Consider the following 17,724-nt stretch of genomic DNA (forward strand, 5'->3'; position numbering starts at 1 on the left):
GCCGTGGCAGATCTGCTCTCTCCCTTCCAGTGGGCCCCAGAGGGAGGATCCCTGGATTGGGTGTTGCACCTGACTTCTGACCCCCTCCCTCCAGGTGCTGCTGGGATAACGAAGGACCCGGACTCCTGCCTAGTCTGGGAGGTGTCCCCCGGCACCCTGGCCCTGCCAGGCTGTCCCGAAGCTTTCCTTGTGACCCACAGTGGGGCTCCCACCAGCTCTGGTCTGGGACTGCTGAGTGGCAGTGGCTCCAAGAAGCTGTGTCCTCAACTAACCTGGAAGGCTGTGTCTGCTGGAGCCATGCCCTGGGACAGGCCACCCCCAGGCCCCGGTCTGGGCCACAGGGGCCCTGGGGTCCTGGAGGAAGACAGCCCCCCATGGGTGTGTGGGGAGAAGCTGGCCTGTCCCCAGCTTATGTGATCCTGGGGCAGTGTCTTCCCTCCCCAGACCCTGGGGCCAGGAGGCTGGACTTTCCCATGCAGCTTGCTGGGCAAGGTGCTGGCTGCAGCTTTGAAGACCCAACAGCCCCTGGACTACACAGAAAGGAGGGGGTCCAGGCCTCAGGGCGGCACTTCTGGCTCCCCAAGGGCCGGGTGGGTGAGGACCTCTGACCTTGAGGACACTGGACTCAACCTGGCAAGAGCTGGGCACCCAAGCTGCTGGCGCTTCCCAGCCTGGCTGGCCACTCTGGAGGACACTGGTCTCTGCCTTGGGCTGGCTGTCAGCTTGGCGGTCTCCCACGTGGGGGACCGTGCTGACAAGGAGCTGGCGTCACCGGGAGCGAAGGCCCTGGTGGCAGTGGCACACCACCTGTGCCCCATGCTTGAGACCTTTGGGGGTTCCCCGTCCCTACAGGGCTCCTCGGATCCACTGAAGCACCCCCACTGTCCATCCCCTGCCTGACCATCCCCACAGATGCCAGGAACTGACTCTTGCCCCCAGGCTGGACCCCTTCCAGGGGCAGCGCCCAGGGGAGTATTCCCAGAATCTGTAGGGCAGGAGCCAGGGCTCTGGCTGCCAGAGGAAACAGCCATCCTCCAAGCTTCCTGTCCCTGGGAAGAGGCTGGTGGAGGCTAAGGTGCATCAGGAGAGGCCAGCACTCGAGTCACCTCCCTGTGCATGTTAGCCGCTCAGTTCACACGTTTCCATGTGGCTGAGACCCCCACCCCTGCAGCCACAACAGGGTACAGCTGCCAACTTCACATCAGACCCCCCACGCCCCCACTGACGCTTGTCCCCTCTGCTCTACACACTCCCTCCCCACCACATCAAGGTGGTTCTGGTCTGGTGGGCCCCGTGGGGCTGGCAGGAGACCCTAAGAGCCGGCCAGCTTAGTGCTCCCTACTCAGTTACTGGTTGGCTTGGCTTCAGGGGTGGGTAAGTTGGTGGAGCACCCACTCCCTACCAAGCTCTGGGGTACCCTAGGAGGGGGGCTTAACCAGGGGGTGGGATTCCCCCGAAGACCAGCCTGGCCTCCACTCCCACCCCAGCCTCAGCCCGGGGCCCCAGCAATGTTTTCTTGTTGTACAAGAACCAGGTCCAAGTGCTGCTTCCTCTTCCTTCCGGAAGCCAAACTGCTCCTTTATTTTTTAGAGCTGCTGATTGTGAATCTCAGAGTCTTAAGAGAGAAGCCAAATATATTCCTCTTGTAAATGAAGAAATAAAGCTATTTAAGTCATGCCCTGGTGGCTCCCGCAGCAAAGCAGCCTGGGGGGTGGGGATGAGGGGCACGAGCTGTGGTCACACTTGTACTCAACCCAGACAGACACCAGAGCCCTGGGCCTGGCCCACAGCATCTGGGAGCCAAGGTCCCAAAGGGTGTTGTGTGCTCGAGAGCGGCAGCAGGGCCCAGCTTACGGCTGGGGTCTCTCAGGTCATGCCTGCTGCAGCAGACCCACTATCCCCAGCATAGAAGGTAGAACCTTAGACAGTAGCTGGTTTATTAAAATCACGGTGAAAAAGTCTCTAGGGTGGTGCAGTGGGTAAAGAATCTGCCTGCAAGGTAGGAGCTGCGGTTCGATCCCTGGGTCTGGAAGATCTCTTGGAGAAGGGGATGACTGCAACCCACTCCAGTATTCTAGCCTGTAAAATCCCATGGTAGAAGCAGCCTGGGAGGCTACAGTCCACGGGGTTGCAAGTCAGGACTGAGCACAACAGGGTGACGGGGGTCACTCAGAGCTTTTTCGCCTTCCTCAGCTGCACCTTCTTGGCCCCACTCTGGAGGAGGCTGGGGCTCCTGCTGGCCAAGGACAACCTGGCCTTTTTCCGAGGCAGCGCGGACTGTGGCGACTTGCCTGAAACTCCCTTTTGGGGCACCTTCTTCTGACGCTTTTTGGCCGCCGGCTCCTCGGGGGATTGACGAGGCAGGGGAGTAGGTTCGTTCATCTGGGACAGCTTCTGGCTTTTCTTCTGTGGCTTTGGGGTCTTGGTGGGGGTGCTGGGGCTCACAACAGGGGGCTCTGGGGTCGGACTCTTGGCAGCAGGTGTCCCATTCACCTGGGACTGTGCTGGGGACTTGGTCTTCTTCATCTTCTTCTTCTTCTTCTTCTTCTTGCCGGCGCTGGGGGGCTGGTCCCCACTGGTGGCTTCAGGCTTGGCCACCGCCGCCTCCTGCGTGGTGGCCTCAGGCTTACGTTTCTTGCGCTTCTTGGTCTCTGGCAAGAAGCCCTTTTTCTTCCGCTTCATGCTAACGGGGCTCTGCTGTGTGGCCTGAGGGGCCTCCTTGGTATCCTTCTCTGGCTTGGGGCGCCTGGGGTAAAGTGAGCAGAGAAAGGAAACTTGTGGCCAGGGCAAGGGTGACCTGTGCCTCTGTCATCCTCAAGCTGCCTGAAGCTCCCACACTGGGGACAGAGGACATCAGAACGCACGCAACATGAGGGTCTTTCCAGCGCCCGCCCTCCCTGAAACGTACTGGACTCCGAGGAACTTCATGGCCTGCCAGTAGAGGTCGTGGAGGCGGCTGGACCCGGCCGAGTGCCCGCCCTGCTGTAGCCTCTGCTGCAGCCTCGGCTGCCGGCTCTGCAGCACGCCCAGGACGGCGGTCAGGTCCACGGTCAGCTTCTGCAGAGGCGGGCAAGGCTGTGGCTGCAGTGGGGACCAGAGGCACGGCCTCTCCCCAGCTCCCGGTCCCCATCCCTCCCACCCTCACCCACCCCTTTGTGGCCCCTCAGCCAGCCCTTCAGCCTGTGCCTCCCTAGCCTCTCTCACCTTGGGGAGAAAATAAGGGCCCCAGGGGCCAAGTCTGCTCTCTCTTCCCAGGGCCCAAAGCCCATCCACCTCAGGGGGCACCATGCAGTGACCTTCGGGTCGCCAAAGGCCCTTTTCTCATCTCTCCGTCCCTGTCACGCACTGAGTGGGGTGTTTTTGAAAGCCACTGGCTTCCAGAATGGCCCCTCTCCTGGCTTTCTGCTATCACTCTGGGTGTGGCTTCTCGGGGTCTGCCTGCCGCTCAGCACCTGCCCCCTCGGCACCTTCCTGGAAGCTAGAGCACTGGGGCTTTGATCAGTGTCTACGCCAAGGACTCCCACACCTTTCCCTCTGGGCCAGACTGGGGGAACCAGAGACTTGCCCACAGCCGCCCCGTGGCCCTCACGCATCTCACATGCCATACCCCCGTTCCGTCTCTGCCAGTCTAGGAGCCTGGGTTCCCACCCAACAGCCGTCTTCCCGCGGTCGCCAGCCCTCCCAGCCCCTTCTCAGCTTTCTCACTGGAGCACAGCAACAGCATACCAGCTCACCCTACCCTGGCCAAGCACAGAATATAGCACTGCTGCTGCTGCTAAGTCACTTCAGTCGTGTCCAACTCTGTGCGGCCCCACAGATGGCAGCCCACCAGGCTCCACCGTCCCTGGGATTCTCCAGGCAAGAACACTGGAGTGGGTTGCCATTTCCTTCTCCAATGCATGAAAGTGAAAAGTGAAAGTGACGTCGCTCAGTCGTGTCCGACTCTTCGAGACCCCATGGACTGCAGCCTACCAGGCTCCTCTGTCCATGGGATTTTCCAGGCAGAAGTACTGGAGTGGGTGCCATTGCCTTCTCCGTATAGCACTAGCCCGCCTCAAATAAATAAAGCCCAGTTTCCTCACCCTGGCATCCAGACCCTTCCCCAGATGGCTTCCCACCTGCCCCCCAGCCTCTGCTCAGACTATGCTCTGCCCGCCTGGCAACCTCCTGCTGTGCCCAGTGCTCACCTCGTGATGGAAATTCCTGAACAGAGTGTTGAGCAGCTCCAAGGCCGCCAGATCCTTCTGGTGCCCCGACTTGGTCTCAGCCTCGCCCAGCGTCCGCAGGATCTGGGGGAGAAGGCGGCTGGGCTGAGCACTCCGGAGAGCTGCTCGCAGCTCGTCTCCCACGTGACAGACTAGGGTCCCCAGGGAAGAAACGTCTCCTGGGGGAACCCCAAACCCACCCCGAGGCACAGGGTCCAGCAACCCTCGCCCCTGGGTTCCCGAGACCACAACTGGACGGTAGAGGAGGAGAGCCCAGGGCTGTTACCTCGGTGACCTTCCCCAGGGTCTGGCCCAGCAGCTGCTTCCACTCTGGGTCCTTAAAGCACAGGCGTAGCTCCCGTGTGGGCAGGGTCTTCTGGAGCAGCAAGCAGGCCTGGACCTGGGGCGGGGGCAATGTGGTCACCAGGAGCCTTGGCATGCTGGGCGACCCCCGCGAGCTCCAGGTACCTGAAGAGGGGGTGCAGGTGGGGCTGCCTGCTGTGCCCAGCACAGCCCGCCTGGGCTGTCATCACCGAAGCTCTGGGCTCAGCTGTCACCATCGCCTGCTCCCACCCGCTCTTCTCAGGTAGTGGGGAGACCTGAGGCCAAGGGGGGCAGCAGGGCTGTCAGCTGGACACGGTTCCTGGCCCCCTACTAACTCAGGCCCCCTCTTCCTACCCTGACCCCCAGGCATACCCGTCAGGCCAGGGCGTGACCTCTGAGGAGCCGGAGGACTCAGGCCATGTGGGAAGTGTCCCCCCATCTCCACTTACTCTGGGCCTACAGTGGTGGGGTTGGGGGGGACTGGCCAGATTGGAGGGGTAGGCTCACCCCACCCTGTCCCCCAGGGCACCATTCCTGAGTCTCTCAAACAGCCAACAAAGACGTAAGTCAAGCGGGTAATTCACACAAACCTGGGGCTGGGATCTGGGAAGGCCTTACCTGATGGCGGGGCCGCGTGTGGCTTGTCACGTGCTCGACCACGATGGGAAGTAGGTTCTTACAGAGCATCTGTGGAGGAAATGGTGGGCAGTGAGGATGGGGCCCAGCAGGGGCCCGAGGGGGCGGCCTCGCCCGATACTCACCGGGTGCCGGGCGAAGAGGCTGAGGAACATGGGGACCGTGAGGGGGCTGTTGCGCTTGGTCAGGAAGGAGCTCAGCGCTGATGAGTAGATCGGGGTCACAAGGCTCAAGTCCAGGCAGCTGGCAGCCTGTGCCAAGGGAGAAAGCTGCTGTGATGCCGGGGCTGGGGGGGCCTGGCACGGGAGCCCAGCCTGGGACGCCTTTAGACGGTTGAAGGCTGGGTCCCAGGGAAGGTCTGGCCTCACCTCCCCGTCTGTGAAACAGGTAAGCTGGCTGCCCCACTGCCTCCCAGGATGTGCTCCCATCTAGCGGCGCTGGGTTTCCAGGCCGAGCCTCCCCGTGCCAGGTCTGCTCACCTCCGGGCCCTGGGGCTGGGAGCTGGCATCTTTGCTGGCTTTCTCCTTCTTCTGGGCCTTGCGGGCGGGCTTGTCCACGGTGCTGCCCCTCAGGACGCGGAGCAGGTAGAGGGAGGCATTGAAGTGGTAGAGGGCGACGGAGGAGTCAGCCTGCTGGCTGGCCTGCTGCACCAGCTGCTCCAGCCGGGCGTACAGAGTCTCCACGCGGTCGCCCGCTGTGCGGCAGTAATGCCGGGAGCGGCACAGGTGATGCCTGCGGGGGGCGGGGGCAGAGCTGGTCTCAACGTCCCCCCACCCCAGCAGACCCGAGCCCCACTTCACAGGCGGAAACAGACCCCTAAAGACAGGGGTCTGACTGAGGCTGCAGGGGGAGGCCTGGGGCCACACACAGATCTACCCAGGAAAAGCCAGAGGGAAACTGGCTCCCTGAGTGACACCCCAACACCCCGATGTGGTCCTCAGCCCCATGAGCACCTGTCTCTCAGGGGACAGTGGCTTCCGGGCCCTTTGTAAAGCAAAACCAGGGTCTATGTGCTCAGGACACTGGGCAGAGAACTAGCTGAGAAAGTGTGACCTGGGCCGGTGAGGTGGGGGCACCCCCCCATCTCAAGTTCTTATTAGGCCTTTGTCTCCACACTGCCCCCCCAAACCCTTGCCCAGGAAGCAGGGCTCTATCTGCTATCTATGTCTCCATTGCTGGGCGCCCTGCTCCAGCAGCGCCCACCCCACCTCACCCCACCTCTGCTGTTGCTGCAAAGGCCTCTGTGGCTCCTCAACACTGAGGTCGGCCAGGCCACAAGCTGCTTATGTTCTGACTGTGTCAGACACGCCTTCCTGTTCTGCCTGTGGCCTCTGGGAGGATAAGCGAGCTCCACAGCTCCCAGCACTGCTGACACCTCTCCCAGGAAGCCTTCCCGGTCCCTCAAGACTGGGTTAGGTGTCCCATCTCCCGCCCACTCGCTGCCACAGCCCCGGCCAATCGGGCACCGAGTCTGCTTTGCCAACTACAGGGGCCCTGAGGGCGTCGGTGGGACTGGGGGCCCTGCGCTAAGCACTGCAGGAACAGATGGGTGAAGGCTCCTGAGTGACGCGGGCCCTGGCTCCCACCTCTTCCCTCCGGGAGCCCCCCGGCCCGGCTGTCCGGGCCCCCCCTTCCGCCCTCACGTGAAGATGCGCGCCGTCTTGTGCAGCAGGTCCTGCTCCTGCTTGGCGCTGCTGTTGCTGCGCATGCTCCGCCGGATGACGAGCAGCAGCGGCTCGAGCAGCTCCAGGACCAGGGGGTTCTCGGGCTGCTTGGTCACCAGCACCTCGATCAGGTCTAGGACCTGCAGTGAGAAGGGTGAGCTCAGCCAAGCGTGGGGGCGAGGGCGGGGGCGAGGGCGTGGTGAGCGGGAGGGGCGTGGGGGGAGGGGCGTGGTGAGCGGGAGGGCAGGGCCCGGGCTCACCCGGATCTGGAAGTCCCGCCGCAGCGCCTTCTCCTTCTGCAGCTTGTTCTTCTCGTCCTTCCGGGCCTGGATGCGCAGCTTCTGCTCAGCAAAGAGGCTGGCCAGGCTCTTGTCCAGGGCCATCATGGCCTCGTCCCCTAGCTCCTCGTCGTCGTCATCCTCACTGTCCGCTCCGCCCTGGGGGTTGTGGGCGGGGGGACAGAGGCCGGGTGAGCCCCTCCTCATGCAGAAGGAGCAGAGGGACGGGGGCGGGGGGGGGCGGGGCCCGGTGCCCACTCACCAGCGCCTTCCTGGCCTGCAGCACCGCCATCAGCTGCTCCCGGAAGCCCTGGTCCACGTCCCCGTCTCGGTCCTCCTCGTCGCTGTCGTCATCGCTCTCCTCCTCACTCTCTGAGCCTTTGCTGCCCTTGCTGTCCTCGCCGTCTGAGCTCTTGTCCTGTGGGTGGGCCGTGTGTCACGCCTCCCCACGGCCCACCAGGTGTCCGCCCGCCCCCTGCCCTTTGCTGACAAGTACCTCCACACCCCCCAGCGGCTGCTCCTCGGAGTCGTCTGTCACCACCACGTTGTCGTCCTCGTCCTGGCTCTCCTCCGGGTTCAGCACCTGTGGGGAGTCCCAGGTGGCCGTCGTGTCTGCTGTCCCTGCTCCCTCACCACCCCCTCAGGCCCCGGGACCTTCTCAACTGCCTTCCTTCCCCCTCCCATCCAGTCTTGGCCAAAGGTCCCCATTTCAGGCAGGAAGATGGAGCCTGGGAGAGAAAGCCATTCCCTCCAGTGTCCTTGAGAGACCTGACCCCGAGTCAGGGGTGCACAGCAGGAGACTCTGAAGGAGGCCTCCATCCCCCAACCATGCAGGTCACAGCAAGGACACAGCAGCCCTGGGCTTGGAGAGCCCCATCCTGGGACCCACGTCCCCAGAGGCCCCCACTTACATTCAGGATGAGCTGCAGGGCACGTAGGGTCAGATGGGAGCAGATGTGGCCGAACACGCTGCGGGCTACCTGGCGCATCAGGTGGCTGGGCTGGGCCAAGAGGGAGAGCAGGATCTCCACCAGCACCTCCACCCATGGCGGCTCCTGGGGGTCTGCAAGCAGGGAAGGGGTGAGCCTGGGCAGGGGGCCAGTGACCCATGCTGTTTGCCCATCACCCCCCACCAGGGACGACGACCCACTGGTGGCCTTGGAGCAGGTCTGAGCACCCCATGCTGGGTCCTACTGTCTGCCTATTACCCGCCCCCCGCCCCAGGGACGACAACCCACTGGTGGCCTTGGAACGGGTCCGGCGGGTCTTCTCCCCCAGGCTCTTCTTGATGCAGGTCTGGATGTCGCCCAGGAGGTCACAGCTTTCTGCGGGGGACTGTGTGGGACAGGACAGAAATCAGAGGCCAGGCCCCATGCTCAGCCTTTGCTCAGCTGGGAGAGGGAGTGACCAAGGGGGCGGACCTGGTATCAAGGCCCAAAAGACTCCAGACTGTCCTGGCCGGTCCCCCTCACAATCTAGAGCAGAGGCCTACAGCCAGACCCCAGGAGCTGATGACCTAACATCCAGACACACAGTTTATGAGCCTCACAGAAGATGAAGCCCAACCTCCCCACCGATGCCCAGGCTGGATCAGGATCACAGGGCACCAGCAGGTCCCAGACTCCTGATCTGCAGTTCTAGATTCCGCCACGACACCTGGCTCGACATCATTACAAAAAGAACTGGAAATGACCGATTTCAACAAATTTAAAATTTAATTTCAACTAACTTAAGTCTATCTTGGGCTTCCTTTGTGGCTCAGCTGTAAAGAATCTGCCTGCAATGTGGGAGACCTGGGTTGGAAAGCCCTGGAGAAGGGAAAGGCTACCCACTCCAGGATTCTGGCCTGGAGAATTCCATGGACTGTATAGTCCATGGGATCACAAAGAGTCGAACACAACTGACCAACTTTCACAGTCCTTTCAAGTCTATTTTGCTGAAGGATAAGACCAGAGTCCAGTGAGTTGAAATTAACCTGTTTGACCGCTGGTACCAAAAAGGCAGACTTCCCCTCCTTAATGTTGCAGGGCAGCTTCAATGTTTGGGGTGGGGGTGGTGGAAGGAAGGCCAGAACAGGAGCTCAAAAGCCTCAGGCATCTTTGCCTCTAGCGTCCTGGCTGTGGCTGGGTAGCTTTCATCCATGTCAAGCTCAGAGGTCCAGGGTCTGGGCAGCCCCTATTGGATGTCCAGGGCCAAGGACTGGAAGGGGCATGGTGACCAACTGTTCCCCACACTGCTTGTCCATGAGCTGGGCTGAGTGCCCAAGGCCTGGAAGCAAAAACCTCAGCCGAGAGGCCAGAAGGGAGTCCTGTCTCCTGAGGCTACTGAAGACCTGGAGCAACCCACAAGAGCCTTGCACAACTTGAGGGGAAAACCTCCAGAGACCTGAGTTCACAGTCAGAGGAAACCACAAGGGTCAAAAGCGCTGTCGGCAGTACGCTCCGCACACGGCCAAAATTTCTTTGTGGAAAGAACAGAAAAGGAGACGGAGTGGGTTTTAGAGAACCGGTTATGAGAAGAGGTACCCATGACATGAGAAATATAGTTGACAGGATACAGGACGCCATGGGAGGGCGGTGCCAGAAAAACACCCACTACCCTCAACTCACCACTCTAGATTCCAAACGTGCAAGAGCTAAACAGAAGAATCGCGGCTCCACTCCGAACGGACCACAGCCAGACAGAAGAAGTGTCCCCATGGTCGACGGGTCTGCCCAGAGCCAGGCCCCGCCCTCCTCGACATCCACCACCCCTGGCCAGTAAGGTAGTTTGGGGAGGTCCTATGAGATAGCGAGTCAGAGCCCCATGTTTGAATCCCAGCCAAAAGCTGTGTGGCCTGGGGTAAGTTACTTGACCTCTGTGAGTCTATTATCCCACCTGTCAGAAATGTGCCTGCCTCCAATCTGTGGGTAATACCAACAACGGACACTGCTCAGAAAGCTCAGAATAGAGCATGTTAGCTGCTCAGTTGTGTCTGACTTTGCAACCCCATGGACTGTAGCCTGCCAAACTCCTCTGTCCATGGAATTCTCCAGGCAAGAATACTGGAGTGGGTTGGCATTTCCTTCTCCAGGGGATCTTCCCGACCCAGGGATTGAACCCGGGTCTTTCACACTGAAGGCAGATTCTTTACTGTCTGAGCCACCAGGGAAGCTCAAGGTAGAGCTGGTGTCCAGTAAGTGGATGGAGTGGTTTTTCCCTTGGGCTGTACTTCCAACCAGGAGCAGTCAGCCTAGGAAACCTGTCACGTTCAGCTCCACAGAGCTGTTCCTGGCCCCCGCAGACCCTAGGTCTGTAGCCCCCTCCACTTCAGGCCGCCGTACCTTGAAGAGGTGGATGCCCACCAAGAGTAGCAGGTGCTGGAAGGCAGTGGCCTTGGCCTCAGAAGAGAGAGTGTCCAGTTCCTTCAGCGTCTTCAGCATCCTGGGCGAGATGAGCATGCTCTCAGGCCACCACAGCCAGTGTCAGACCCCAGGGGATCCCACCCATGCAGCCAGCGTCAGACCCCAGGGGATCCCACCCATGTGTCCAGTGTCAGACCCCGGGAGGTTCTACCCACGGGCGGCAACCACACCCTCTCACCGGTCCCAGGCTTGGCGCTGCTGCGTGGTGAAGGCTGTCAGTGGAGCCACATTGCGGCTGTGATTCAGCAGTATGTCTGCGAACTGCACCAAGTGGTAGGTCCAGGGCCGCCCGTCTGCCGTCTGCTCCGGCGCCAGCCTGAACTGCGTGCTGAGGGTCTGAAGCAGACTGGTGGTGGTGGGGTAGGCGGGGGCGGTCAGGGTCACGGGCTGGGCTGGTAGACACGGCTACCCTACTCCATCCCCAGGCTTTGAGCCCCTGGAACTCACCGGGCCTCAGATGAAGAGCTGGAGAGAGTAGCGCCCACCCTGCCCGAGGCCACCTCCCCGCCTACTCGCCCACCCTCAGGCCTCTCCTGGGCTTCCCGGTGCCCACCTGAAGAAGGCACTGCACACCACCTCCCGGGTCCGGCCATCCAAGGCGAGGGTGAAGTGCTGCTCGGACTCAGGGATCTGCGACGTGGGCTTCTTTGTCTCGAAGAACGAGTGGAAGAAGCAAAACCTGGGGAGGGTGGGAGGGTACTCGTGTTCCCTCGGTCAGTGCCACCCTCCTCACCAGCCACTCTCGGGTGGCCTCACCGAGGGCCTGGTGCCAGGAGGCGATGACGCCAGAGGGGACGTTTCCCAGGCCTGGACCCCCAGCAGAACAGAGCCCAGCCTGAACCGGGAGAGGACCAGCATCCCTCCCTTGGAACCAAAGACGCGAAGCTGCGTGGCCTCGGCCAGGTCACCGCCGCTCCTGCCCCACTCAGGGCCGCCATGAGGGTGAGTAGCAGTGGCAGCGTCGTCATTAAGGACCCCCGACACCGTTGACACACAAAGGCAGTGGGGGGAATGCTGAGCCAGCCTGAACCTTGGAGCTCCCCCCCCCCGCCATACCCAGACTCCCTGGGGAATTTCCCCCAATCTCGTCCTGCCCAAGGGGCAAGGATGACTTGACCCTCAGGCTTTTGGCTCCAGGAAGGACCCAAAGCAGGTCAGACATGAGGTCACTGCATCCGTGGGAAGTCAGGGTTCAGGCACATCTCGGGACCATACCTGGCCACTTCCTCGATCAGCGCCTCCTCCTTCTCCACGTGCAGGTTGTCCATGATGCTGACCAGGCGAAGGATAATCCACTTCCGCAGCCGGAACACAGCTCGCTCGGGCCTGTGGGCAGGAGACAAGTCCCGGAAACTGCTTAGAGGTGGTGAAATGGGTGTCTCCCATCCTTGAGACGGGAAAATCAACCAAGGCTCCCCAACGCCCTGATCCCCAGCACAGGGCCACGTGTGAGGAAACTGAGGCCTTTAAGAGCAAAGGTCTGGCTCCTCTCTGGCCCAAGGAACCAAGGTATTTGGGACGGAGGGTCCAGGCCTTTGGGCCCCACAGGCCCACTCACCCATGGAACGAAGCATCTTGGGTTTTCTTCTGGTTGTAGGTGCTGAAGTCCACCAAGGAGTCCAGGTCAGGCTGGAGGAACATGTCCCGCAGCCAGGCCACGTAGCCCTTGAGGGCGGTGGGACTCAGGAACTGCACGACCCGCCAGAAGGTGGGCACCACAGGGAGGCCCTGGTTGGTGATGGACGTGAAGGCCACTACCAGGGCCAGCTGCCGCTCGGGGTCGTCCTTGCAGCCTTCCAGGAAGGCCCCCACGTACTCGTTCATCTCCGGGGCAAACTTGAAGTGCTTCGGGAGCTGCGAGAGTCGGGCATAGCGCTGGGGTCATCAGCCAGGAGGGGTCCAACACACCCCCAGCCTCTTCCACAACAGGTTCCCTGGGGCCTAGGAAGTCCCCTCCCTTGTACCCAGCTGGGTCGCTCAGGCGCCCCCACATTTAGTCTTTGGGACAACTTTCGTCCTGGCACCTCTAATTGTTTTGCAGATGAAGGAAAATGAAGCATAAGAAAGCCTGGAAGCAACTTCCGAGGATCACAGGACTAAAAGTGGTGGAGCTGGGACTCGGCCCCTGTCCGTCTGGTCCCCCAGCCCGTGGAGCTCTTAACCCCTGCGCTGAACTCTGAGCCTGTCCTTCACTTGGAAGAGGGGAATGGCAGCTCTCCAAAGCTGGCGGTAAAGATGGAATGAGCTAGAAGCAAACCCAGCAGCACTTCCTGCACACCAGGCACTACTTTAAGCACCTGTGGATATTAGCCTGATTATCCTCACAACGACTCTAAGGAAGGTCCTGCTCCTTGGCTCAGAGGCAGGGGCAGGGGCAGGCACAGAGAAGGGAAGCGACCTGTGGGAGGTCACACAGCTAGCGGCAGTAGAGTCAGGACAGGAACCCAGCAGTCTGGTCCCAGGTTCCCTGCTCTTAACCACTACTCGAGTCCCCTGTCGAGCACTTAGCTTAGTGTGCGGCATGTGGACAGTACTCAAAATAGCATCGGTGGGTAGCATTCCTGTAACACCAGCTGGGGGTGGAGGGGGGTCTGGACAGATTGCTGGCTGTACAAGCCCGGGCTGAGCGGCCTGGGGGCAGAAGGGCTGACCCTGCCACTCTCGGTTCGTAGGGGAAGATGCAGGGCTGGGGGTCGGCTCTCAGGCAGCTCCCTCTACCCAGAGGTGGGGGACACCCAGGTCCCCAGCCCCTCCTCCCAGGGGCAGCTGTGTTTGCCCATCCCAGGCAGGACCACTGACACCAAGAACCACCCTCTCTTCCAGAAGCTGGCTGATCCCTTTCCTCCTCTGGGCAGGAAGCAGCCCAGTCACCTGGCCCCTTCCAGCAGGGTTGGGCCGCGGGGCGGCGCTCACCTTAGCGGTGACCATGTGCTCCCCGTAATGTCGGATCAGGTCCCCTTGCATCACCAGCTGCAGCTGCTCCTTGGACAGCAGGGGCAGGGCTGCGCCCAGCAGGCGGAAGCACAGGTAGCTGAGGGGGCGCACGACAGGGCCTGGTCAGAGCCCTCGGCCCCCTGAGCCACCCCTGCTCACCAAATAGGGAGAGGTCAAGCGCCCACACACCTGGCCGGCCAGAACTGCTTCTTCAGGAGCCCCTGCTCCACAACCTCCTTCCAGAACCATGGGAACTTGTCCTCCTGGAGCGCCAGGCGGAGCAGGTCCAGAGCCACGGTGGGCAGCTTGCGTTCCTTCTTCACAGAGTTGGCCACCGTCTTCAGCACAGTCACCAGCCTGCAGAGGTCGGGGGTGGGTGGGGGTGAAGAAGACTCAGGGGGCAGTCCCCAGCAAACAAGGGCCAGGCGCCTGGGGCCACATGGACCCCCAACCCCGGGTCATGGTGCAAACCTGTGGATGGAGGGCCCACCTGCCCACCTCCCTCACACCTGGGGATGTTCTCGTCCAAGAACAGGTTGACCGGTCCCATCAGCTTCTCCAGCTTCTTGGGCACCTTCTGCTGGGCCAAGAGGAAGAGCTCCAGGTGCTCAGGGGAGCCGAGAACTGAATTCATGTCAGGCTTGAGGACCTTGGGCAGGATCTCCTGCAGCGCGGTCTCCGGGACCTGGCGGTGGGGGAGACAGGTTGAGGGTGCGGAGGGCGCCCTCACAGCATCCTTTGTCTCTCCTGCTGTGAGCTGAGCTTTCTGGGCCCCATTCTACCTCCCAGGCTCCCCCAAGGCCCCGGCACACCAACAGCCTGAGACGGGACAGTCACAATCCACCTTGTCAGGCAACAGAATCACCAGAGAGGGTTTCTTAAAAAGCGCAAATTCCCAAATCCTTGGAAACTGGGTTTAAATAAATAAGCACCCCACTGATGCTAACTAGCCCAGGACCACCCTTTTAATTATTCCTCTTGTGGGTTTTGCAGGACTAGCATTTTTTTTATAAGGAGTCCCCAGTGAAGATCTGGGACTTGAATTCAGGTCCTTCCAGCTCTGTGGCCAGGGTTATGCAGAAAGCCTTGGCCTGGGATGTGCCAGTCCCTGGCTTTTTCACCATAGCAAGGATTCTAGGTACTAGCCCACCTCCACTTCCCAAGTAGGGCAGTGGGGACCCCAGCTCTGCCCAAAACAACAATGGCAAACATGTTTAACCCACCGGGCACATGTCAGGCGCTGTTCTACAAATGCATGGTCCAATATGGAAGCCACTGGTCACATGTGGACACTGAGCATGTAAAATGTGCTAATCTGAACAGAGATATGCTGGTGAGTATAAAATACACTGGATTTTGGAGACTTACCACGATAAAGAATGTAAAAAACCTCCATAGATTTTCTGATACTGACTGCACATGAAAATACTTTAGATATTAAACTAAACCATGTTATTAAAGCACATCCCTTTTCCTTCTTACTTTTTAAGGGAAGTTACTACAAAACATCATGTTCCACATTTATGCTTCGGTACCGCATTTTCATGCATTAACCTGTGTCTTCTCCGTGCTCTTCTATGACGGGTGGCGTTAGTTACCCAAGGCTCCACAGCTGGTGAGCCCATACCTGAGAAAGGATGTCCACCAGGGCCTTCTGGGGCTGTTCCTGAAGGTGATTGTAATGCTGGCCCAGGGCCTGCAGCAGCTTCACTGACTTCATCAGTGCTTCTGAGTCCTGGTGGTCCCAGAGGCAGAGAGGGTATGAGTGGGGCGTGCCACTCTCCCCCACCACTCCAAGCCAGTCCACATACCCCCAGAACCCTCAAAGCTCTTACCTTCACTAGCCTGCCTGACTGAAAGAGGGCTAGCACCCCAAACAGGTTTCCAAAGAGGGCAGGTCTCATCATCCCCTAGAAAAGGATTCCAGGCACCCGTGAGAAGGACCCAAGCATTTCCCACCCTGGGGACTGCTGATATCCCTGGGGCTGCTAACTCTCACCTTCTTAACCTTCTGCAGGTCATGTCTCTCCTGTATTTGCTGCAGGATGCTGCCCAAAGGGATGTCTTCGAAAGACTGTAACAGCTGCCAGGAGGAAGAGAGGGGCTCAGGGGGAGTGGCCCTGCCACATCCCAACAGACGTTAATCTCTTCCTACTTCTTCAACTTCTGCCCTTGGGAGCAGGCCTTGGGCCCCTGCTCCCGCCCCAAGGATGCCTCTGAAGCTGCCTACCTGCCTCTGAGCAGTGCTGATGATGGAACATAGCTGTGAATGGAGCTGACCCCTCTCTCCCTGTCCCACGTGTAGCTGGGGTGCTTTGGCCACTAGACTGTGTTTCCCAAACATGCTGTCCCCACAGCCAGCTCTGAGCTCTCCCTAGACTGGTCTTCAAGGACTGGGTCTCTAGAGGCCTTCCATTTGTCCAGGCTCCTTAGATATGGCTTATAATTAGCTGTGTGCCCCTTGGGAGAAGAGGGTCCTAAACCCTGCAGAGGTAACAGAACTCACCCCAGAGCTTACCACCCCCAGTACATGTACCTCGGAGGCTGGTCAACCCAGGTACCCAAAAGCAGCCTCAACCTCCCTCTCTCCGCCTTCCTGGGCTTCTCTGCACAAAGGCCTTGCTTACACAATTTTCTCCGCATCCACGTGGGCACACCTCCCATCGGCTCGCCTGAGATGCTACCCCTACTTGTCAGTTCTCACGTCCCTTGCAGCTGGGACATCTGCTCTGCTCACTCACTCCCCTACCTGACCAGCACAGGTGGACCCCTTCCAGGGGCCACCACCTCACCTGTGCCAGGGCCAAACTGTAGCAGGGCCGGGCTGCTTCTCGTCCACCCCCGAGCCCAGTGATTAGGCGCTTCAGGGCGTACTTCATCTCGGAAGATCCCTAAGGAACCAAGCACATCCCCAGGTGGACCAGTGAGAAGGGTCGTTTGGCACCCGCCCATGCCCGCTCCTCGGCGCGCGCTCACTTGGGTCGTCCAGGTTCGCGACCACGTGACCCCAAGCTCGCCGCTACTAGCCAGGATCTCTGGTGCTCCTGCCCCAGACCCCGCCACCATACCTTCGGCTTTGCGCGCAGATATTCCAGCAGCTTCTCTGTAGCCTCAAGCCGCGTCTCCTGCTGCGGCTTCGCAATGTCCCAGAAGAAGTCCAAAAACTCGCGGCTGTGCTTGAGCAGGCCATGACGGTCGGCAGGCCGGGCGCCGCTCTTCTGGGCCTCTCCCGGAGCCAGAGGCTCGGTGACTTCCACACTCGCCGGCTCCGCCATGCTCGTCGAACACGTGGGCTCGGAAGACAGCCTCTTCCAGGTCAGGTCGGGGCGCATGCGCAATGAATTGGGTCGGCTGGGGGCGGAGCCGGCTGGCACGGGGGCGGGGCGGACGGGGAGGTGTGGCTCTTCCTCTGGGCGCTCAGGAGTCCGGAGTTCATTCCGATTGTGATAGGAAATCACCGGAGGGTTTTATGCAGGCACAAGCCTTGGTCCTATTTAACTGCCCCGACGCCCCCCGCCTTGTCGGATTTTATTTTCCAGACCAGGGATGGGTCACGGATGGAACCTCGGCCCTCCGCAGGGAGAGAGCCGTGTCCTAACCACGGTACCTCTAGTGAAGTGAAGTGTTAGCGACCCCATGGACTGTAGCCCGCCAGGCTCCTCTGTCCACGGGATTATCCAGGCAAGAATACTGGAGTGGGTTGCCATTTCCTTCTCCAGGGGATCTTCCCGACCTGGGGACTGAACATCGCGGGCAGATGCTTTACCGACTGAACAGTCAGGGAAGCCCCAGGGAATCCCCCCATTTACACATTTAATAGAGTATTCTGCTGCTGTGTGGAGGGTGAATTGAAGGAGAGCAGAGGTAGAAGCAGGAATACCAGCTGGATTGAACCAAGTGCTGAGAAAATTCCAGCTAATCTGGAACAGGTGGGAGGTGACAGAAGCGAGAGGGATGCTAGGCTTGCTGCTGCTGCTGCTAAGTCACTTCAGTCGTGTCCGACTCTGTGCGACCCCATAGACGGCAGCCCACCAGGCTCCCTCGTCCCTGGGATTCTCCAGGCAAGAACAGTGGAGTGGGTTGCCATTTCCTTCTCCAATGAGTGAAAGTGAAAAGTGAAAGTGAAGTCGCTCAGTGGTGTCCGACCCTTAGCCACCCCATGCACTGCAGCCTACCAGGCTCCTCCATCCATGGGATTTTCCAGGCAAGAGTACTGGAGTGGGTTGCCATTGCCTTCTCCGATGCTAGGCTTGGGGCTAACATAAGCGGGTAGACTGTG

The 17,724-nt window shown here is 60.3% G+C and overlaps 2 protein-coding genes across 4 annotated transcripts in view; one reads left to right on the plus strand and one right to left on the minus strand.

The window, feature by feature from the left end:
- Nucleotides 1-1,675, plus strand: part of SPNS2 (SPNS lysolipid transporter 2, sphingosine-1-phosphate) — a 37,571-nt gene extending 35,896 nt beyond the window's left edge. For both annotated transcript variants that reach the window (XR_003590716.2, XM_027975110.2), the window contains exon 13: nt 95-1,675. The gene's annotated coding sequence lies outside the window, so the exon portion shown is untranslated. The remainder of the gene's footprint in view (nt 1-94) is intronic.
- On the minus strand, nt 1,542-16,733 carry MYBBP1A (MYB binding protein 1a). 2 transcript variants are annotated; one of them, XM_027975109.3, is made up of 26 exons: nt 16,514-16,733; nt 16,238-16,336; nt 15,445-15,528; nt 15,281-15,355; nt 15,073-15,180; nt 13,955-14,130; nt 13,635-13,802; nt 13,425-13,542; nt 12,070-12,365; nt 11,727-11,837; nt 11,065-11,190; nt 10,690-10,857; nt 10,431-10,530; nt 8,346-8,442; nt 8,019-8,170; nt 7,604-7,690; nt 7,370-7,525; nt 7,090-7,266; nt 6,809-6,969; nt 5,645-5,897; nt 5,291-5,416; nt 5,148-5,216; nt 4,492-4,605; nt 4,188-4,289; nt 2,909-3,057; nt 1,542-2,746 (listed from the first exon to the last, which is right to left on the minus strand). In XM_027975109.3, the coding sequence occupies exons 1-26, from the start codon at nt 16,718-16,720 to the stop codon at nt 2,170-2,172; spliced, it is 4,056 nt and encodes a 1,351-aa protein (XP_027830910.2). In that variant the 5' UTR covers nt 16,721-16,733; the 3' UTR covers nt 1,542-2,169. The 2 variants fall into 2 exon arrangements, with proteins under 2 accessions (XP_027830910.2, XP_060251311.1); XM_060395328.1 differs by lacking the exons at nt 15,073-15,180; nt 15,281-15,355; nt 15,445-15,528; nt 16,238-16,336; nt 16,514-16,733 and adding an exon at nt 14,669-14,754.
- Nucleotides 16,734-17,724: the final 991 nt, after the last annotated feature.

Source organism: Ovis aries, chromosome 11 (genome assembly GCF_016772045.2).
Source record: "Ovis aries strain OAR_USU_Benz2616 breed Rambouillet chromosome 11, ARS-UI_Ramb_v3.0, whole genome shotgun sequence".
NCBI classification, from domain to species: domain Eukaryota; kingdom Metazoa; phylum Chordata; class Mammalia; order Artiodactyla; family Bovidae; genus Ovis; species Ovis aries.

Coding starts and splice junctions, on each gene's coding strand:
- MYBBP1A (XM_027975109.3), bottom strand. CDS start 16,720: ATGGCGGAGCCGGCGAGTGTGGAAGTCACCGAGCCTCTGGCTCCGGGA. Junction 10,531..10,689: donor CAGCGCCAAGCCTGGGACCG/GTGAGAGGGTGT, acceptor CATCTCGCCCAG/GATGCTGAAGACGCTGAAGG. Junction 8,171..8,345: donor GACCCGTTCCAAGGCCACCA/GTGGGTTGTCGT, acceptor CCCTGCTTGCAG/ACCCCCAGGAGCCGCCATGG.